The 18,731-nt window shown below is 34.0% G+C and overlaps 1 protein-coding gene and 1 non-coding gene across 2 annotated transcripts; both read left to right on the top strand.

The window, feature by feature from the left end:
• The first annotated feature begins 10,140 nt into the window (after positions 1–10,140).
• On the top strand, positions 10,141–11,441 carry LOC147793142 (uncharacterized). The gene is made up of 3 exons (XM_087121867.1): positions 10,141–10,584; positions 11,017–11,086; positions 11,407–11,441. The coding sequence occupies exons 1-3, from the start codon at positions 10,141–10,143 to the stop codon at positions 11,439–11,441; spliced, it is 549 nt and encodes a 182-aa protein (XP_086977993.1).
• A 6,808-nt stretch (positions 11,442–18,249) lies between these two features.
• TRNAP-CGG (transfer RNA proline (anticodon CGG)) lies at positions 18,250–18,321 on the top strand. The gene has a single exon. It is a non-coding gene; the product is annotated as a tRNA-Pro (tRNA).
• Positions 18,322–18,731: the final 410 nt, after the last annotated feature.

The following is an 18,731-nucleotide window of genomic DNA, read 5'->3' as shown; positions in this document are numbered from 1 at the left end:
TATGACATAATGAGTACGGATATTTTTTCATTTTCACTATTATTGATGACGAGACGTTTAGGGTTTTGTGATGTAAGAATCGTGGGGATGTAGCTCAAATGGTAGAGTGCTTGCTTTGCATGCAAGAGGTATGTGGATTGATACCTCGCATCTCCAAAATAAAACTATTTATTATTAAAAGAGGTATGGGGACTGGTACCCCGCAACTCTAAAGGATAACTATCAATTATTAAATATATTAATTATTTTCAATTTATTTTTATTTATGACATAATGTGCAGAGATAGTTTTTCATTTTCACTATTATTGATGACGAGACATTTAGGGTTTTGTGATATGAGAATTTTGGGGATGTAGCTCAGATGGTAGAGTGCACGCTTAGCATGCGAGAGGCATGGGGATTAATACCTCTTATCTCCGAAAGAATCTATTCATAGCGACTCTTATCTCCGAAAGAATCTATTCATAGCGATATTTCTTATGACAGAAAATTTAGAGTTTTGTGACATAAGAGTTGTGGGGATGTAGCTTAGATGGTAGAGCGTTCGCTTAGCATGCAAGAGGTACGGGGATGGATACTTTTCATTTGCATCTCTCGAAGAAACTTTTTGTTATTAATATTTTATTTTTATTCAATATTTCCTTATTTATGACATAATGTGCAGAGATATTTTTTTTCGTTTTCACTATTTTTGATGAATTTAAAGTTTTGTGATGTAAGAAACGTGGGAATGTAGCTCAGATGCAAGAGCGATCACTTTGCAGCGAGGATGTAGCTCAGATGGTTTTATTTCTATTCAATCTTTTCTTATTTTGACATATTGAGCAGAGATATTTTTTTTATTTTCACTATTATTGGTGATTGTAGGTTTAGGATTTTATGACGTAGGAATTGTGGGGACGTAGCTCAGATGGTAGTGCACTCACTTCGCATGTGAGAAGTTCGGTGCGACACCCTGCATCTACAAAGGAATCCTACTATCAAATATTCTATTTCTATTTCAAATTTTTCTTATTTATGACATAATGAGGAGGGATAGTTTTCATTTTCACTATTGTTGATGATGGGATGTTTATGATTTTGTCCTGTAAGAATTGTTGGGATATAGCTAAGACGGTAGAGTGCACTCTTTGCATGCAAGAGCCACGAGGATTGATACCCAGCATCTCTAAAAGTAACTAATTGTTATTAATATTTTATTTTTATTTCATGTTTCTTTATTTATGATATAAGGAGTAGAGATATTTTTTTCATTTTCACTATTATTGATGATGGGAAGTTTAAAGGTTTTGTGATGTAAGAATTGTAGGGATGTAGCTTAAATGGTAGAGCACTTGCTTTGCATGCGAGAGGTACGGGGATCATTTTATTTTTATTTCATGTTTCTTTATTTATGATATAAGGAGTAGAGATATTTTTTTCATTTTCACTATTATTGATGATGGGAAGTTTAAAGGTTTTGTGATGTAAGAATTGTAGGGATGTAGCTTAAATGGTAGAGCACTTGCTTTGCATGCGAGAGGTACGGGGATCGCTATCATGCATCCAAAGGAAAACTATCAATTATTAATCTTATTTATGACATAATGATCAAAGCGAGTTTTTCGTTTTCACTATTATTGATGACGGGACGTTTAGGGTTTTGTGATGTAAGAATTGTGGGGATGTAGGTAAGATGGTTGAGTGCACTCTTTGCATGCGAGAGGTACGAGGATTTTGGGTTTTGTTATGTAAGAGCTGTGGGGATGTAGCTACGATGGTAGAGTGCATCTCTTGAAAAAACTCATTAATATTTTATTTCTATTCAATTTTTCCTTATTTTTGACATAATTAGGAGAAATATTTTTTCATTTTCACTATTATTGATGACGTGCAGTGTTGGGTTTTGTCATGTAAGAATTATGAGGATGTAGCTAAAATGGTACAGTGCATCTCCTAAATAAACTATTGGTTATTAATATTTTATTTCTATTCAATTTTTCCTTATTTTTGACAAGCGGAAATATTTTTTCATTTTCACTATTATTGATGGCGCTCAGTTTTGTGTTTTGTTATGCAAGAATTGTGGGAATGTAGATAAGATGGTAGAGTGCTGTGTTTGCATAAGATTGGTATGGGGATCGATACCCCGAACACCCAGCTCTATATTCCTAAATGCTCTATAATATGATGGTGCCTTAATGGGATAGATATTTTATATGGATTGTATACGACTTTAAATGTGGTTTGCTACATGCAAAAAAGATAGGGATGGTTAAATTTTTAAGTCACTTTTGAAAAGTATGGTGTGGGATAAGTTGGATTATTGCCAATTATTTCTAAGAATATATTAAGTCTTGGGACTAATGTTTGCAATTTGTAGAGATGACATATAATAGAGGAATTCATAGTATCGTTCTCCTTTAGAGCAATTCATAGTACCATTCATTGTTCTCCCTCTAAAAATCTTTATGGATTTAATCTGCCTATTATTTCTAAGAATATTAAGTCTTGGGACGAATGTTTGCTATCTGTAGAGATGACATATAATAGAGCAATACTTCATAGTAGTGTTCTCCTTTAGAGCAATTCATAGTACCACTCATTGTTCTCCTTTTGAAGATGTTTATGGATTTAATCCACTTACACTTCTTGATTTGCTTCCTATTCATTCTATTATTTTTGTGAGTAAAGCAACCACAAGTAAGGCAGATCTGATCAAAACTGTAACTACCCAAAATTTTCTACAGGTCGCTACTGTATACGTAGCATAAACATTGAATGCAGAAGACTTCATTTAAATTCCATAAAACATAACTTTTATCTTAAAACACCGCTATGGACTTACGTGTTTCGAAAACATTTTTAAAAAAACAAAAGAAAAGAAAAATAAAATAAATAAGCGTTTTAAGTTAAAAACATCCTATTCTAGCCTAAGTCTAAGAAAATAAATACCACTATCCTGCATGTGCCATGGTCTCGAGTGGTGATGTCGTCGTCAGTCGTACAGGAATGTCTTGCCTTTACCTGAAAAATGTAGTAGCACATGGCTTGAGTATTTAAAGAAATACTCGGTAAGTGACCCCACTATTGGGGTTAAATGCAACAATCACATGCAATGAGATGATGGGACCTATCTTTCATTCTGTTTTCCCTACGGTGCTGTCCTAACGGGTAATTTTGGACATGTACATATACTCTACACACAGCCCATACGTGCGAGTAAGGGCTCACTAGCTAGTTCGCACACCGCTAGGCCTCTTTTCTTATCTGGTGGGCATACTCTGGGAGCCCCTTAGGCCAAACACCCGCTAGAACTAGTAACCGTCACGACAGTGCTATGCAAAGCATAACGATCGTTGTCCTGCCATTGGATGTACGAGTCCGTACCCTCGTGATGGGATAGGGGTACCCCCCCAAATGCACGAGCACACATAATGCATGAGGTCCCATGTTTCCATTTTCATTATCCTTTAATACAATCCTACTAGCATTGTGTACATATCATATCATTTTTCATATCGTTTCAGATATCGTTCATCATTCATGCCATATCGTTTCTCATTCTTCAGTTCTCAAATCATACATAATTCTAACGGGGTTATATTTCATGCCATTTATCGTAATTTCATGTCATTCATATCATGCTGTATACACACAATTTAAGAGACCTAACATAACGTTCTATGCTTTTAACATATCATTTCATCATATACACATCATATCATGACATATTGCATCACAATGTATCATATCATAAACAAGTCATAACGTAAACACTTCGTAATCATATCGTTCTCTAACTTATCATAGCCTTAACGTTCTTAGACCTATCACAGACATATCATTACGTGAACGTACCTTAGTCATCTCATTACAAGAACTTAACCTAACGCTATCATTCTATCAATCAATCACAAACCTATCCCTTTCTACCCAGAACCTAACCGTATTCTTCCATCAATCTCTCTTATCCATATCTCTCCGGTATGCAACCTAACCTTAACGTTTCATGAACGTAATTTACTCCTATCGTTACATTTCGTTTTGTGCATCATTTTTGTATCCTATCTCAAACATATCCTTGAACACATCGTACGTAATTATTATCATACAATTCACATATTATGACATATACATAACATATAGGAAGCATATCGATCCACAGAAAATTCACACATATCAATATATATGACACGTGCAGAACCACAAGGAACGTGTCAACATCAAATATAACCATGCTGATAGTAAGGTCACTTACCTGGTTAGCTTAAGTCGTTGTCACGTATATATCTTTAATGAAAGTTCGATTCTGTCCTTTGAAATCCAAGTCAACCTATGTGAGCCCATGACATCAGTTTCAAGTTTGAATTCTATAAAATTATTTCTATAATTTACATTGTTAAAATTCTGATATTTTGTGTTAGACAAAATTGAATGGAGTTCCATGCCCTCTGATATTTTCGGTTTTATTTTTAAATTCTGTTCAACAAGTCTTCCCTCAATCTTCCCTCCTCCCCTTTGTAATTATTTTCATTCTGTAAATAGATTGTGAATTCTGTAAATAAGATATTACTCTAACTCTATATTTATTTTCAGTAAACCGATATTATTGGCCAATTTTAATCCGTAGATTTATGTATCTGCCAACTAAATTTATTTTAATTCCAACCTTATTTTCTATTGTTGGATCGGTATGGTATGGCAACCCTAGAGGGGTGAATAGGGTTTTAACCACACAAGTGTTTAAACGTGATTAATTTTTCTAATGATGAAACTTTTTACAAATAAGTAGAAGATGATAATTACCATAACAAAATAATTCAAGTCAAAACAACAATCAAGTAGAACATACAATAAATCACAATAATAATTTTGAAATTAAATAGGAAAGAGTTAAAAAGATGACACCGTAGTTTTATAGTGGTTCGGTCAAACTCGACCTACTCCACTCCCCAAACGCCTCTTGGAAATTTGAATAAACAACTTTCTCGACTCTTTCCGCTGATCAGAGCCAAACCGCTACACTGCTCTTTTTACGAGTTCAAGAGCAAATTCAATCCTTTCCACAGCACAAGATCAAACCGGTACAAGTATTTGAATTTGATAGTAACACACCACAACTCTTTCAAAGAGTAGATTTACAATTTGGAGCACTCACAACTATCTTCTCACATTACAATAAAAAAATCTCTCTCAAGAATAAAATGAATAAAAATAAAATTGGAAGCTTGGAGAGAGCAACAAACAAGGGAGACTTTGAACAAATAAGGATTGGAGAATGTATGGAAGTTGTGTGTATGAAATGTGGGGAAGTTGATGAGTTTATATAGAGAATAAAAGTGGCAAAATGTAGGAATTAATATCGACCACTGGATTGTGTTAGGAAGAATGGAAGGTGGAGATTAAAAGTAAATAAATAAGAAAATTTTCTAAATCCATTTATTTAAAATTTTTAAGATAATAATAATAAAAAGTTATGTGAGTAACCGTCAAATGAAAATTAAAAATTTATTATAAATATAATAATATAATAATAATAAAAACTATGTGAGTAACTACCAAAATTTTAAAATATAATAATATAATAATATAATATAGTAATAATAAAAATCGATGTGAGTAACGGTTAGATTCAAATTTATATTTTGTAAAAATAATTTTATTTAGAAATATAATAATAGGAAAAACTCCGTCCTTTGTTACTCTTGTAAAATTATAAATGTCATACTTTGATATATTTTTATTTTTCCATCATTTTGATTTTGCTGCCACATCATCACGTCGGGTATGTTGTCTCGACTCTAATTTCTTAGTTTTAGCTCTTATTTGAGTAATTGAAAAGTGTTGAAATCGTTATTCCTGACCTTATATTGTGGACAGTTCAAAACACTGAAAATAGTTAATAATTAAGAGTAGGTTTGTTATCATCAAAACATCAATCAATTAATTGATTGAAATTAATTAAAGTGAGATCAATGGCGAAAAGGTCAACATCTATAACTTCCAATGCTAACAAAAAATCTAATTAATTGAATATGGGATCCCATTACTATAGGATTGGTAAAATATCAAATATGAAAGAAATTTGATCCTAAATTAATTTCTTATAACCATAACTATAGAAGAAGGAAATCTGAGATAGGATTTTACCTAATAACAGACCAAAATCTCCACACATAAATGTGCATCATATTCTTCTGTTGAAACACCATTTCTTTTTCTCAAATCTGACATTTTTTATCTGACCTTTTTTTTCTGTTTATTTTTTGGATGAACTGTGATATTGTGGGGTTGAGGAAAGAGGATGCCGATGAGAGGTTAGTGGAAAGAGGCGGGTAAATTTTATTTTTATTTTTATTTTTATTTTTATTTTTAAGTAATCGTTTTTAGTTATTTATTTATGAATTATTATTATTATTATTATTATTTTGACGTATATATTTTTTTATAATTATTTTTATTTGTTTATTTATTTTTATTATATATATATATATATATATATTTTGCTATTACAAAAACATTTGTTGAGAGGAGACAATTGAGAAACAAAAAGTTACTTTAAGAATTAAATATTTTTGTGAGTAAAGCAACCACAAGTAAGGTCTGATCAAAACATTGCACAAAGAGGTGAAGGAGACAATTGAGAAACAAAATTTTAAAGTTACTTCAAGAATTAACAAAGGACGGAAGGAAATCATTTTTCAACTCGATAACTGGGTTTGGATACATTTTCACAAGGAGCGATACCCATCTCAAACGAAGACCAAGTTACATCCAAGAGGGGATTACCCTTATCAAGTCCTTGAAATAATTAATAACAATGCATATAAAATGATCTTCCTAGAGAATTTTCAGCACATTCTACTTTCAATGTTGCTGACTCGAGTCCTTTTGATACTAAATATTTATATATAGTAAGAGTAGAAAAACGAAGCAGGCGTAGAAGAAAAACTAAGCAAGCTACTAAATATTGGGAACTATAACGTTGGATACGGAGGATGGAGGCGTAGAAAAACTAACTATATATATAGTACGAGTAGAAAAACTAAGCAAGCGTCGAAGAAAAACTAAGCAAGCTACTAAATATTTATATACAGTAGGCGTAGAAAAACTAACTATTTGGGCTCTAGAACGTTGGATACGGAGGATGGAGGCTAACTATTTATAGTAAAAATGTGATAGAGATATATATACTAAATATTTATATAGAGTAAAAGTAGAAAAACTAAGCAGGCTACTAAATATTTATATATAGTAGGCGTAGAAGAAAAACTAAGCAAGCGACTAATATTTATATACTGTAGGCGTAGAAAAACTAACTATTTGGGCTCGAACGTTGGATACGGAGGCTGACTATTTATAGTAAAGATCTGATACAGATATATATACTAAATATTTATATATAGTAGGCCTAGACAAACTAAGCAGGCTACTAAATATTTACATATAGTAGGCTAAAAACTAACTATTTGACTCTAGAATGTTGGATATGGAGGCTGACTATTTATAGTAAAAATTTGATCGAGATATATATATTAAATATTTACATACAGTAGGCGTGGAAAAATTAAGAGGCTATTCAATATTTATATATAGTAGGCGTGGAAAAACTAAGAGGCTATTCAATATTTATATATAGTAGGCGTGGAAAAACTAAGAGGCTATTAAATATTTATATATAGGCATGGAAAAACTAAGAGGCTATTAAATATTTATATATAGTACGCGTGAAAAAACTAACTGGATATAGAGGCTGACTATTTAGAGTAAAAATCTAATAGAGATATATATACTAAATATGGGCGGGAAGCGGATACCTAACTATTTATAAAAAACTGATAGAGATATATATATTAAATATTTATATATATTTGACGGTTATATTGTTAAAGTTATATATATATATAATAAACTGAAATCATATATATACCCATTAGTCAGTGCTATATTTCTCATACTTCACCAATCATATATATACCCATTAGTCAATGCTATATTTCTCATACTTCACCTCCTCTCTTTGCATACCTTGAAGTCATTAATACAAAACTTTTAGTCAATATTTCTCCTTACATTTTCTCTATCAAGTTCTTTGTGTTCATTTAGATCGAGTGTCTGCGTTGTTGTGTGATCCTAATAACTGGTATAGAGCGAAGTGAGATTATCACGGTATGTGAAGATGGAAAGTTCAAAGACAAGAATTGAAAAGTTTGATGGATTCGATATCAGTTTCTAGAAGATGCAGATTGAAGATTATATGACCAAAAAGATCTTCAGAAACCCCTTTTGGGGGTGAAGTAGAATATCATGACCACGGAGGACTGGAAGCTCAAGGATCGTCACGCCTTAGGGTTGATTTGGTTGACGCTGTCTAGAAACATGACGTTCAACATCATTAAAGAGAAGACGACATCGGGCCTATGGAAGGTGTTGTCAAATATGTACGAAAATCCGTCGGCTATGGACAAGGTGTATTTGATGCAAAGGTTGTTTAATCTACAAATGTCTGAAGGTAGCTTTGTTGCAGATCATATAAATTAGTTGAACGTGATTGTGAGCATTTGAGCTTAGTGGAAATTATGTTCAAAAATGAAATTAAAGCATTGATTTTGATGTCATCTTTACCTGAGTCGTGGTATACTGTTGTTGCTGCAATCAACAGTTCATGAGGATCTGATAAACTGAAGTTTGATGAAATTCGAGATGTCAGCAAAAGTATTCCCAAACGAGAAGTAAATTAATGAGACCAAACAAACATGAGCGATCAAATCAAGAAATCGAGAAAAATCTCTAAATAAACCAAACGTAAAATGTTGAAATTGTGGAGAAAAATGACACTTTTGGACAGATTGTACAAAATTGAACAAAAGAAAAATCACAAATTTGAAAATGACATTGATTCTATATATTCAACCGAAGATACAGAGGATGCTCTAATTTGTAGCATGAATAGCCCAACTGAATTCTGGATTTTAGATTCAGTTCCATCGTTTCATTTGTCTTCAAGTAAGGAATTGTTTCAAAATTTCAAAAAAGGAAATTTTGGGAAGGTGTATCTTGCCGACAATAAAACGTTGGAGATTGAAGGGAAGAGAGATGTCTGCATACAAATTCTAGCAGGAAATTGGTGGACGTTATAGGATGTTAGATATATTCCTGATCTCAAGAAGAATCTGATCTCTATTGGTCAATTGGATAGCACAGGTTATGCAGCCGAGTTTGGAAAGAGTTTGGGGAAGATTGTGAAGGGTGTCATGGTGGTAGCATGACACAAAATCTGGAACCGTATACCCCACTGTAGGGTGTATAAACATGGTTGCTATTGCTAAGAGTGCTTTCAATTAAAGTCTACTTGAATTGGAAGCACTCTGAGTAACAACAATCATGTTTATACACCTTACAGTAGTGTCAATAGACTTGCACATATGAGATTCAAAAAAATGAGATGATGGCTGTGAATGAAGTTTTATAAGGCCTAAAATCGATTGATATGGGTGTTTGTGCGAGCTGCGTTATGGAAAAATATAAACGAGTTAGCTTCACAAAAGTTGCCAAAGAACCGTAGAAAGTGCGATTGGAAATGGTTCATACAGACGTTTGGGGACCATCTCCAGTTTCATCATTTCTAGTACCAAAATTTCATTGGTTAGATGTCTCGCACTCTACAGCAACAACTCTCTGTTGTCCTAAGGCTATTCAGATATCTCACTGCCACTCTATTAAGAGGATATTTTGGAGATATATTTTAATAATTAGTTAGAATATATCTGAGATATTTAGGGAGTTGTTAGTATAGATTTGATTAACGTATATTTTATTTATTTACAAGATTTAGTTAGTTATATTTTTTTTTTCTATTTTTAGGTATTAGTTGATAGTTTGTATCCTATTTAAACGTGGTAAACCTGAATGAAGATCATACTTTCGATCCCAATTCTATTTCTATTTCTCATTCTTAACATGGTATCAGAGCACCGATCTTGGTGTTCTTAAATATCAAAATTTCCTTTATGGCGGAATCAGCCAAATCCAGCTTCAAAATTTCGGATGTTGATTTAACACATCCTTACTATATTCATCACTCTGATCAGCCAGGATATTCACTTGATCCAATCAAATTAAATGGAGCAAATTACCAATCCTGGAGTAAATCAGTTATGCATGCTCTTATTGCCAAGAAGAAAATTGGCTTCATTGATGGCACAATTGAGGAACCGTCCCAAGATGCAAATTCAACTGAATTCGAACTCTGGAATCAGTGCAACAGTATGATAATATCTTGGTTAACTCATTCCGTTGAAGCAGATATCGCTAAAGGCACTATTCACGCCAAGATAGCTCATCAAGTGTGGGTTGATCTTCACGATCAAATCTCACAAAAGAATGCTCCAGCAATTTTTCAAATACAAAACTCGATAGCAACGATGTCACAAGGAACCATGGCACTGTCAACATATTTCACCAAGCTCAAAGCACTCTGGGATGAGCTGGAAGCGTACCGCACACCATTTACCTGTAATCAACGTCAAATACATATTGATCAACGCGAAGAAGACAAGTTGATGCAATTTCTCATGGGGCTTAATGAGTGTTATAAAATGGTGAGATCTAACATATTGATGATGTCTCCATTACCTAATGTGAGGCAAGCCTATTCATTACTTGTACAAGAAGAGATGCAGCGTCAGGTAACTTCTGAACCTACTGAGAGTTTCTCGATTGCATCAGCAGTGTAGAAGAAAACAATATATTCAAAATTCACCAAGGAAAAATCGTGTGAACACTGCAATAAAAGTGGTCATACAAGCAATGAGTGTCGAATTCTTAAGTTTCACTGTAAGTTTTGTGATAGAAGGGGCCATACAGAAGATTGGTGTTGACAGAAAAATAATTTTGGAAGGACAAGACAAGTCAATCAACACAATAATCATGGATATTGATCATCTGCAAATATGACCGATATTTCACAATTGAATACAGAAGAATAGTCACCTAATTCCATTCCAAATTTTTTTTCTGAGCAATTACGACAGATAGCACAAGCCTTATCTACAATCAATCATCACCCTTCTGGTAATTCTGACAATCACATCAATGTTGCAGGTTTGTTTCCCATATCTACATTATCTATTAACTCTGCGAGTTCTAATTCATGGATTCTCGATAGTGGAGCTACAAATCATATAGTATCAAAATCTTATGTTATGACTGAACCAAAGGCTGCCATCATGTCTACAATAAATTTGCCTAATGGAGAGACAGCACGTGTGTCACATACTGGCAATATTTCCCTTAGCCCTAACCTTAAATTAAACAACGTTTTATGTGTGCCTTCATTCAATTTAAACCTAATGTCGATCAGCAAACTTACCAATAACTTGAAATGTTATGTCACCTTCTATCCTAATTCTTGTGTTATGCAGGACTTGGCGACGGAGAAGATGATTGGCTCGGGTAAACAATTTGGAGGTCTCTATCATATTTCTTCATCTCCAATCAAATCTTCAGGTCATCAAGTATCTCAGTCATCTGATTTGTGGCATTTACGCCTAGGTCATCCTTCTTTTTCTCGTTTTAAATTTCTAGCTGATCAATTGCATCTTAATAATGCTCTCATAATTGTAGTATCTGCTCGTTAGCAAAACAAACTAGGTTGTCTTTCCCAAGAAGTTCAATAACAACTCATTCTGCCTTTGATCTGATACGTTGTGATGTTTGGGGACCACATAAAATTCCTACCCATTCTTGTTTGCGTTTTTTTCTCACTATTGTTGATGATTTTACTCGATGTACTTGGATTTTTCTAATGCAACATAAGTCAGAAGTACATTATTTGTTAATGAACTTTGTTAAATTCGTTCAAACTCAATTTCATACTACTATCAAGATAGTTCGATCAGACAATGGGACTGAGTTCCTATCTTTGCAACCATTCTTTACTTCTTGTGGTATTGAATTTCAGTGCACTTGTGTCTATACTCCACAACAAAATGGAGTCGTAGAACGTAAGCATCGCCATATCCTAAATGTAGCTAGGTCTCTTCTTTTTAAGTCACAGGTTCCACTTAATTTTTGGGGAGAGTGCATTTGAACGGCTGTTTATCTTATAAATAGAACGCCATCACCATTGTTATCTAACAAGACACCCTTTGAAGCACTCTACAAACGACCACCTACATTTCATCATCTTAAAGTTTTTGGTTGTAAATGTTATGCAACTATAGTACATCCTAAGCAAAAATTTGAACCTCGGGCAATTCCTTGTGTTTTCGTAGGATATCCTTGTGGTCATAAAGGTTACAAGTTGTATGACATGCAATCTCACAAATTCATTATCAGTCGTGATGTTAAATTTTGTGAAGATAATTTTTCTTTTTCATTAGCTTCACAAACTTCGACATTAGCTCCTTCGACTCCTGTTGTACCACTTCATGATCCATCCTCCACCTTCTATTTCTTCACCTCTTATTCCTCCTTCACCTCCTATCCCTTCACCTACTACTTCGTCGTCTCCTCCACCTTCTCCAGATTCGCCCACTAATTCCAATCCTATCCCACCTGATACATCAGCTCCACTCCGACATTCTACTCGTACTAAACAGCCTCCAGCTTGGCATAAGAATTATGAGATGTCTTCTGGAGCCAATCATTTAACCTCTAGCTCGAGTCCCGGCACTGGCACCAGGTATCCCCTTCATCATTACCTTTCATTCTCTCATTTTTCTCCTACTCAACGTGCTTTTCTAGCTCTTATTACATCCCAGACAGAACCTAAAACCTATGACGAGGCAGTTGGCGACCCGTTATGGCAGCAGGCTATGAATGATGAAATTGCAGCTTTGGAACGTAATCATACATGGTCTCTCGTTCCTCTACCACCTGGTTATAAAGCTATTGGTTGTCGTTGGGTGTACAAAATTAAATACAACTCTGATGGTTCTGTTGAACGTTATAAAGCTCGACTTGTAGCAAAGGGATGCACTCAGGTTGAAGGTATTGATTACACAGAAACATTTTCCCCTTCAACGAAACTTACTACACTTCGTTGCTTACTCACTGTTGTTGCTGCCCGAAAATGGTTCACCCATCAGTTGGATGTTCAAAATGCCTTTCTCCATGGTAATCTAGACGAGGAAGTTTATATGTCTTTACCACCAGGTCTTCGCCGACAGGGGGAGAATACAGTATGTCGGCTCCATAAATCTCTTTATGGATTAAAACAGGCTTCTCGCAATTGGTTCTCCATATTTTCTACAGCTATACAAAATGCAGGCTACACTCAGTCTAAAGCAAATTACTCTTTGTTTACTAAGAGTAAAGGTACTTCTTTCACTGCAGTTCTAATCTATGTGGATGATATTCTGTTGACAGGCAATGATCTCAAAGAAATTCAATATCTCAAGACTAGTTTACTCCAGAAATTTCTTATCAAAGATTTAGGAAATTTGAAATATTTTCTAGGCATTGAATTTTCTCGATCTAGAAAAGGAATTTTTATGTCTCAAATGAAGTATGCTCTAGACATCCTTCAAGACACAAGTCTTACAGGAGCACGTCCAAACAAATTTCCTATGGATCAAAATCTGAAACTTTCTTTAACTGAAGGAGAGAAGTTGAATGATCCAAGTAAATACAGACGGTTGATTGGCAGATTAATATATTTGACCGTCACTAGGCCTGACATAGCTTATTCAGTTCGTATGCTTAGCCAATTTATGCATGAACCAAGAAAACCACATTGGGAGGCAGCTCTTCGAGTTCTGAGGTACATCAAAGGCACTCCTGGTCAAGGACTCCTACTGCCATCTGAAAACAATTTAAGATTACAAGCATATTGCGATTCTGACTAGGGTGGTGAACTTCCAGACGGTCTATTTTTGGGTTTTGCATTTTCCTCGAAAATTCAATTATTTCTTGGAAGTCTAAAAAGTAGTCTAATGTGTCCAGATCATCAGCAGAAACTGAGTATCGAGCTATGACAAATACTTGTTTAGAGTTAACTTGGTTAAGATACATTCTTCAAGACTTGAATGTTCCACTGTCCGAACCAGCATTATTATATTGTGATAATCAAGCAGCATTACATATAGCATCCAATCCAGTTTTTCACGAACGTACAAAACACATTGAAATAGATTGTCATATAGTTCGAGAAAAGTTATAAGCTGGAATCATCAAACCGTGTTATGTTTCGACCAAAATGCAATTGGCAGATGTTTTTACTAAAGCTTTGGGAAGACAGCAGTTTGACTTTTTGAAGGACAAGTTGGGTGTGATCGACATACACTCTCCAACTTGAGGGGGAGTATTAAGAGGATATTTTGGAGATATATTTTAATAATTAGTTAGAATATATCTGAGATATTTAGGGAGTTTATAGATTTGATTAACCCTATATTTTATTTATTTACAAGATTTAGTTAGTTATATATTTTTTTTCTATTTTTAGGTTTTAGTTGATAGTTTGTATCCTATTTAAACGTGGTAAACCTGAATGAAGATCATACTTTCGATTCCAATTCTATTTCTATTTCTCATTCTTAACACACTCTTTTCCTCCTCACCATATCTAAACACTATAACTTTGATCCAGTATTGTCTTATATGGTTAACATTCCCTCTTTAATGTACAAGGACATTTTATAACTACCACGAAACTCAAAACATACAATAAATTCATACCAGTTTTAAAACATATCATATACTTCGAAATAGGGTTAGACTGCTTACTTGATCGTGGCGAGACGTGTCATCCAACTAAGTCATAGAGATATACGACTTTTTATTCTAAGTAAAATCTATATAATCTAAAATTTGAGTGCTCTAATATTAATCTGCCACAACACAAATTTGGAGGGTTCATGTAATAGCCCAAAAATAAATAAAGAAATAAACAAATAAAAATAATTATAAAAATAGTTAAAATAATAATAATAATACATTAATTAATACATTAATTAATTAAAATAAAATAAATAAATAAATAAATAAAACCCACAGAAATAGTGAGGTAGTATTTCTTTAAAGCCATCTGCTACTACATTTTTCAGGTTAAGGCAAGACATTCCTTTACTAACCTTTTGTAGTTCAAACTCCTTTTTCCTCACGGACCGGTTTCGAACCACCACTAGTGTCTTCTCCATTATCCTCCGGCCTTAGAACGGGATTGTGGAATCCGGTGAGTGACTAAACTTGGGAGGGATTTTGTATATGTGAAGAGAGTGTTTGTGAAAGGTTTTTCTCAAGGTTTTTCTCAAGGTTTTTCACCAGGAAGAAGAAGAACTTCCATATACAGTGATCACTCTATTTAAAGAGTCATGTTTGCATGTTCATGCAAATTTGAGATCACCAAATTTTGACACTTAAAATTCCACTCAAATGTTTGGATTATGTGGCAAGCATGCATGTTTGAGTTAACCAAATTTTGACACTTAAAATTCCACTCAAACTTGTGGGGTTTATTTGGGAAGCATGCAAGTTTGGTTAAACCAAATTTTGACACCTCAAAATTTCACTAACATGGAATTTTCCATTAAATGGAGTAACATTTTGACTTTCTTCATTTTAATTCAACAATTAATTTGAATAATGAATTTCAAATTAAAGTAACATTAAATGATTAATTGAACTATTTAATTAATATTTAATATTAATTCAAATGTCAATCCCAATCAATTCCGATACATAATTGATTAAGATATTTAAATCTTATTTACATATCTCAGATTCTCTCTTTTTGTTTAATTCGTAAATAAAACAAAAATGCGGTTAAATATATTGTATATATGTAGCGCATATTCCCTAATTTGAATTCGAACACTTCGAACTCACTCGTCACACTGTTCTATGGTTTAGTCCGATATGAGCTAGCAGAGGGACTTAATGGACCTATAGATCATGGGCTCCAACGATCCAAGATTAACCGGTTAAACTCATTAACCTTGTTAACCAACATTCGTTAACTACTAGGACACTCCACTATAGCCTAGTAGTTGCACTCCCCTCACTATAGATATATTTCTGTCCATTTGATATAACTATGATTAGTAAGTTGATCCTTCACAGGTTGTTTGTAACTAGAGCTGGGTCAATTTACCGTTTTACCCCTAAAGTTACTTCTTGTTCCTTATGTCTCACTGATCCTCTAATGAACAATTTGTTTGTGGTCCAACCAGTAAACCGAATCCCTCTCAGGCTAATGAGAGGGTGGGGCCCCTCGTTCAAGACCTGGAGTCGGTGCTTAAGGGAACTAACTCTCTTCTATCCCTAAAAGTGGGTAGGAGTGAATTCCATCTTGCACCCCACGTCCCTAGCCATTCACCCAGTCTTACCCCTAAAATGGGAGGCCTATTGAGTCGGCGAACTAGAGCCATTCTCACCCATGCAAATCTAAGGATAATTCCGAATAAAAAGAAATTCATGGTTAGCTCAGGATTAAAACCGAGTTACCTAGGTTATCGAATGAAAAGAAAATCAGTCTCAACAGTAAACGACATTATAAAGTGAGAGTGGTTTTCTTCATGGTCCGATCTTATGCAAGACTCATTGAATAGAACGCCCCCACTCACATGTCTCCACATGTACAATTTAGTGATCACATTGTTTATATCATATACAAAAGTGGGCCGCATCCATAGTGTCCCCAGAATAAGGTACTCAGTCTTATCCTTATACTATAGATCATTTTGACTATATCTACTTGAACTTGATCCACTCTTATGTCTCTACATATAGTTCAAGTAATCATACTATAGCCAGAGTGTTCTTAGTTTATTGGATTTAGATTAATGATCGTAAAGTTCACTTTATTCAATAACAATCTTTACTGAATAAACAACAATAATAACATTATTGAAAATAGAATATGTTTTTGTTTACAAACTATGAGTTTTAGGACATAAAACCCAACAGATTTGAGGTTTGTTTTAACTACGGAATGTCCCCTAGACCCCTGCTGAAATGCAAACCGAATAGTTTGGGTTGCATTTGACAAAAAGGGTAAGGGGAAAGATAAGATTCCTACCGACCACAAACTTAAGGTTCAAAATGCAGATAATGGAAAATGTTTCCATTGCAATAAAAACGGGCACGAGAAAAGTCACTGCCCAAAATACCTTGCAGATAAGAAAGCCAAAAAGGCACAACAAGGTAAATATGATTTACTAGTTGTAGAAATACATTTAGTAGAGTATGATCACTTAACCTGGATACTGGATTCAGGGGCCACTAATCATATTTGTTCTGTTTTTTCAAGAAACTAGTTCCTGGAGAGTGTTTGCAGAAGGCGAGATAACACTCAGGGTTGGAACAGAAGAAGTTGTCTCAGCAAGATCAGTAGAAAATTTAAAGTTGTTTTTCAGAGATAAATTCATTATATTAGATAATGTACTTTTTGGTCTAGTGGTATGATTCTCGCTTTGGGTGCGAGAGGTCTCGAGTTCAATTCTCGGTATCGTTACCATGCATCTCCATTAGTCTTACTTTATATGATTGATTATATTAACAATTTATATGAAGATCAAATAAAGTTTATTAATTAAGAATTCCGTGTATTGATTGTAAAGGGTTGATGATTTTCTTTCCGTTAAATCCTTGAACTTCCACCTATACAAAAAGACGGACCTCAACAAAATGCTTTGAGCCCCTCACCTCCCAAGAAATATAGATTTCAAACTTGAGAGAAAAAATCATATCAAGTGAGAGCTAAAAATGATAGATGAAAAAATCATATCAAGCTAAAAATGATAGATGAAAAAATCATATCAAGTGAGAGCTAAAAATGATAGATGTTCGAATTTCGTCCAGTGGTATTATTCTTGCTTAGGGTGTGAGAGGTCATATGACAATAGTGAGATTGGTCATGAGGTCATATGACAATAGTGAGATTGGTCATATCATTATGATTCTAATTTGAGATTACATTTACTCGCATGTTTTTTCTAGCATGAGATAGCAATCCCATTATAAATATTGTTAAATGGTAGGGTTTTTCTAACATGAGATAGCAATCCCATTATAACTATTGTTAAATGGTCGCAAAGAATTCTCAACGTAGTAAAATTGTGAAAGGGACGAAGTAAATCCCAAAGGAATGCACATATGCTTTAGTGGCAATGCAGCTTCAACCAAAATAATTTGAGCGGAGTCATTCATAATCTCAAACGTACAAGGTAGGTTCTAAAGCACAAAAACATGTGGATAAATTTTAAATATAGAGGCGCATAAAACATATGGACTAGCAACTAAAAATGATAGATTCACTACAAGGGCATTTGGTCTAGTGGTATGATTCTCGCTTCGGGTGCGAGAGGTCTCGAGTTTGATTCTCGAAATGCCCCTTTTCAATTATATCAAGTTGAACAAAGAAATAAAGATGTTTGAAAAAAAAAAAAGGAAGAAGAAGCTATATATATATATCTTTTTAATTATAATTTATAATTGTGTAGGTAAGATTCTCTTCCAATCTTGGAAACGATATCACTTTCAAATTATTCCATGAGGGCTTGAGAAAGTCTTGCAAAAGAAGATGATGGTAGTACCATTTATTTTTGCAGAATTTTGATAGAGCCTCGACCCTAACTTCAAAGGCATTACACCCTTGACCCTAACTACAAGGGCATTTGGTCTAGTGGTATGATTCACGCTTCGGGTGCGAGAGGTTTCGAGTTCGATTTTCGAAATGCTCCCAACAATTATATCAAATTGAATAAAGAAATAATTCACATGGATGTTTATAAAAAAAAAAAAA

The sequence above is a fragment of the Cucurbita pepo genome, chromosome 3 (genome assembly GCF_057944985.1).
Source record: "Cucurbita pepo subsp. pepo isolate OVF chromosome 3, ASM5794498v1, whole genome shotgun sequence".
Taxonomy (NCBI): domain Eukaryota; kingdom Viridiplantae; phylum Streptophyta; class Magnoliopsida; order Cucurbitales; family Cucurbitaceae; genus Cucurbita; species Cucurbita pepo.
The sequence above is the reverse complement of the archived record's forward strand: the minus strand, read 5'-3'. Positions and strand labels throughout refer to the sequence as shown.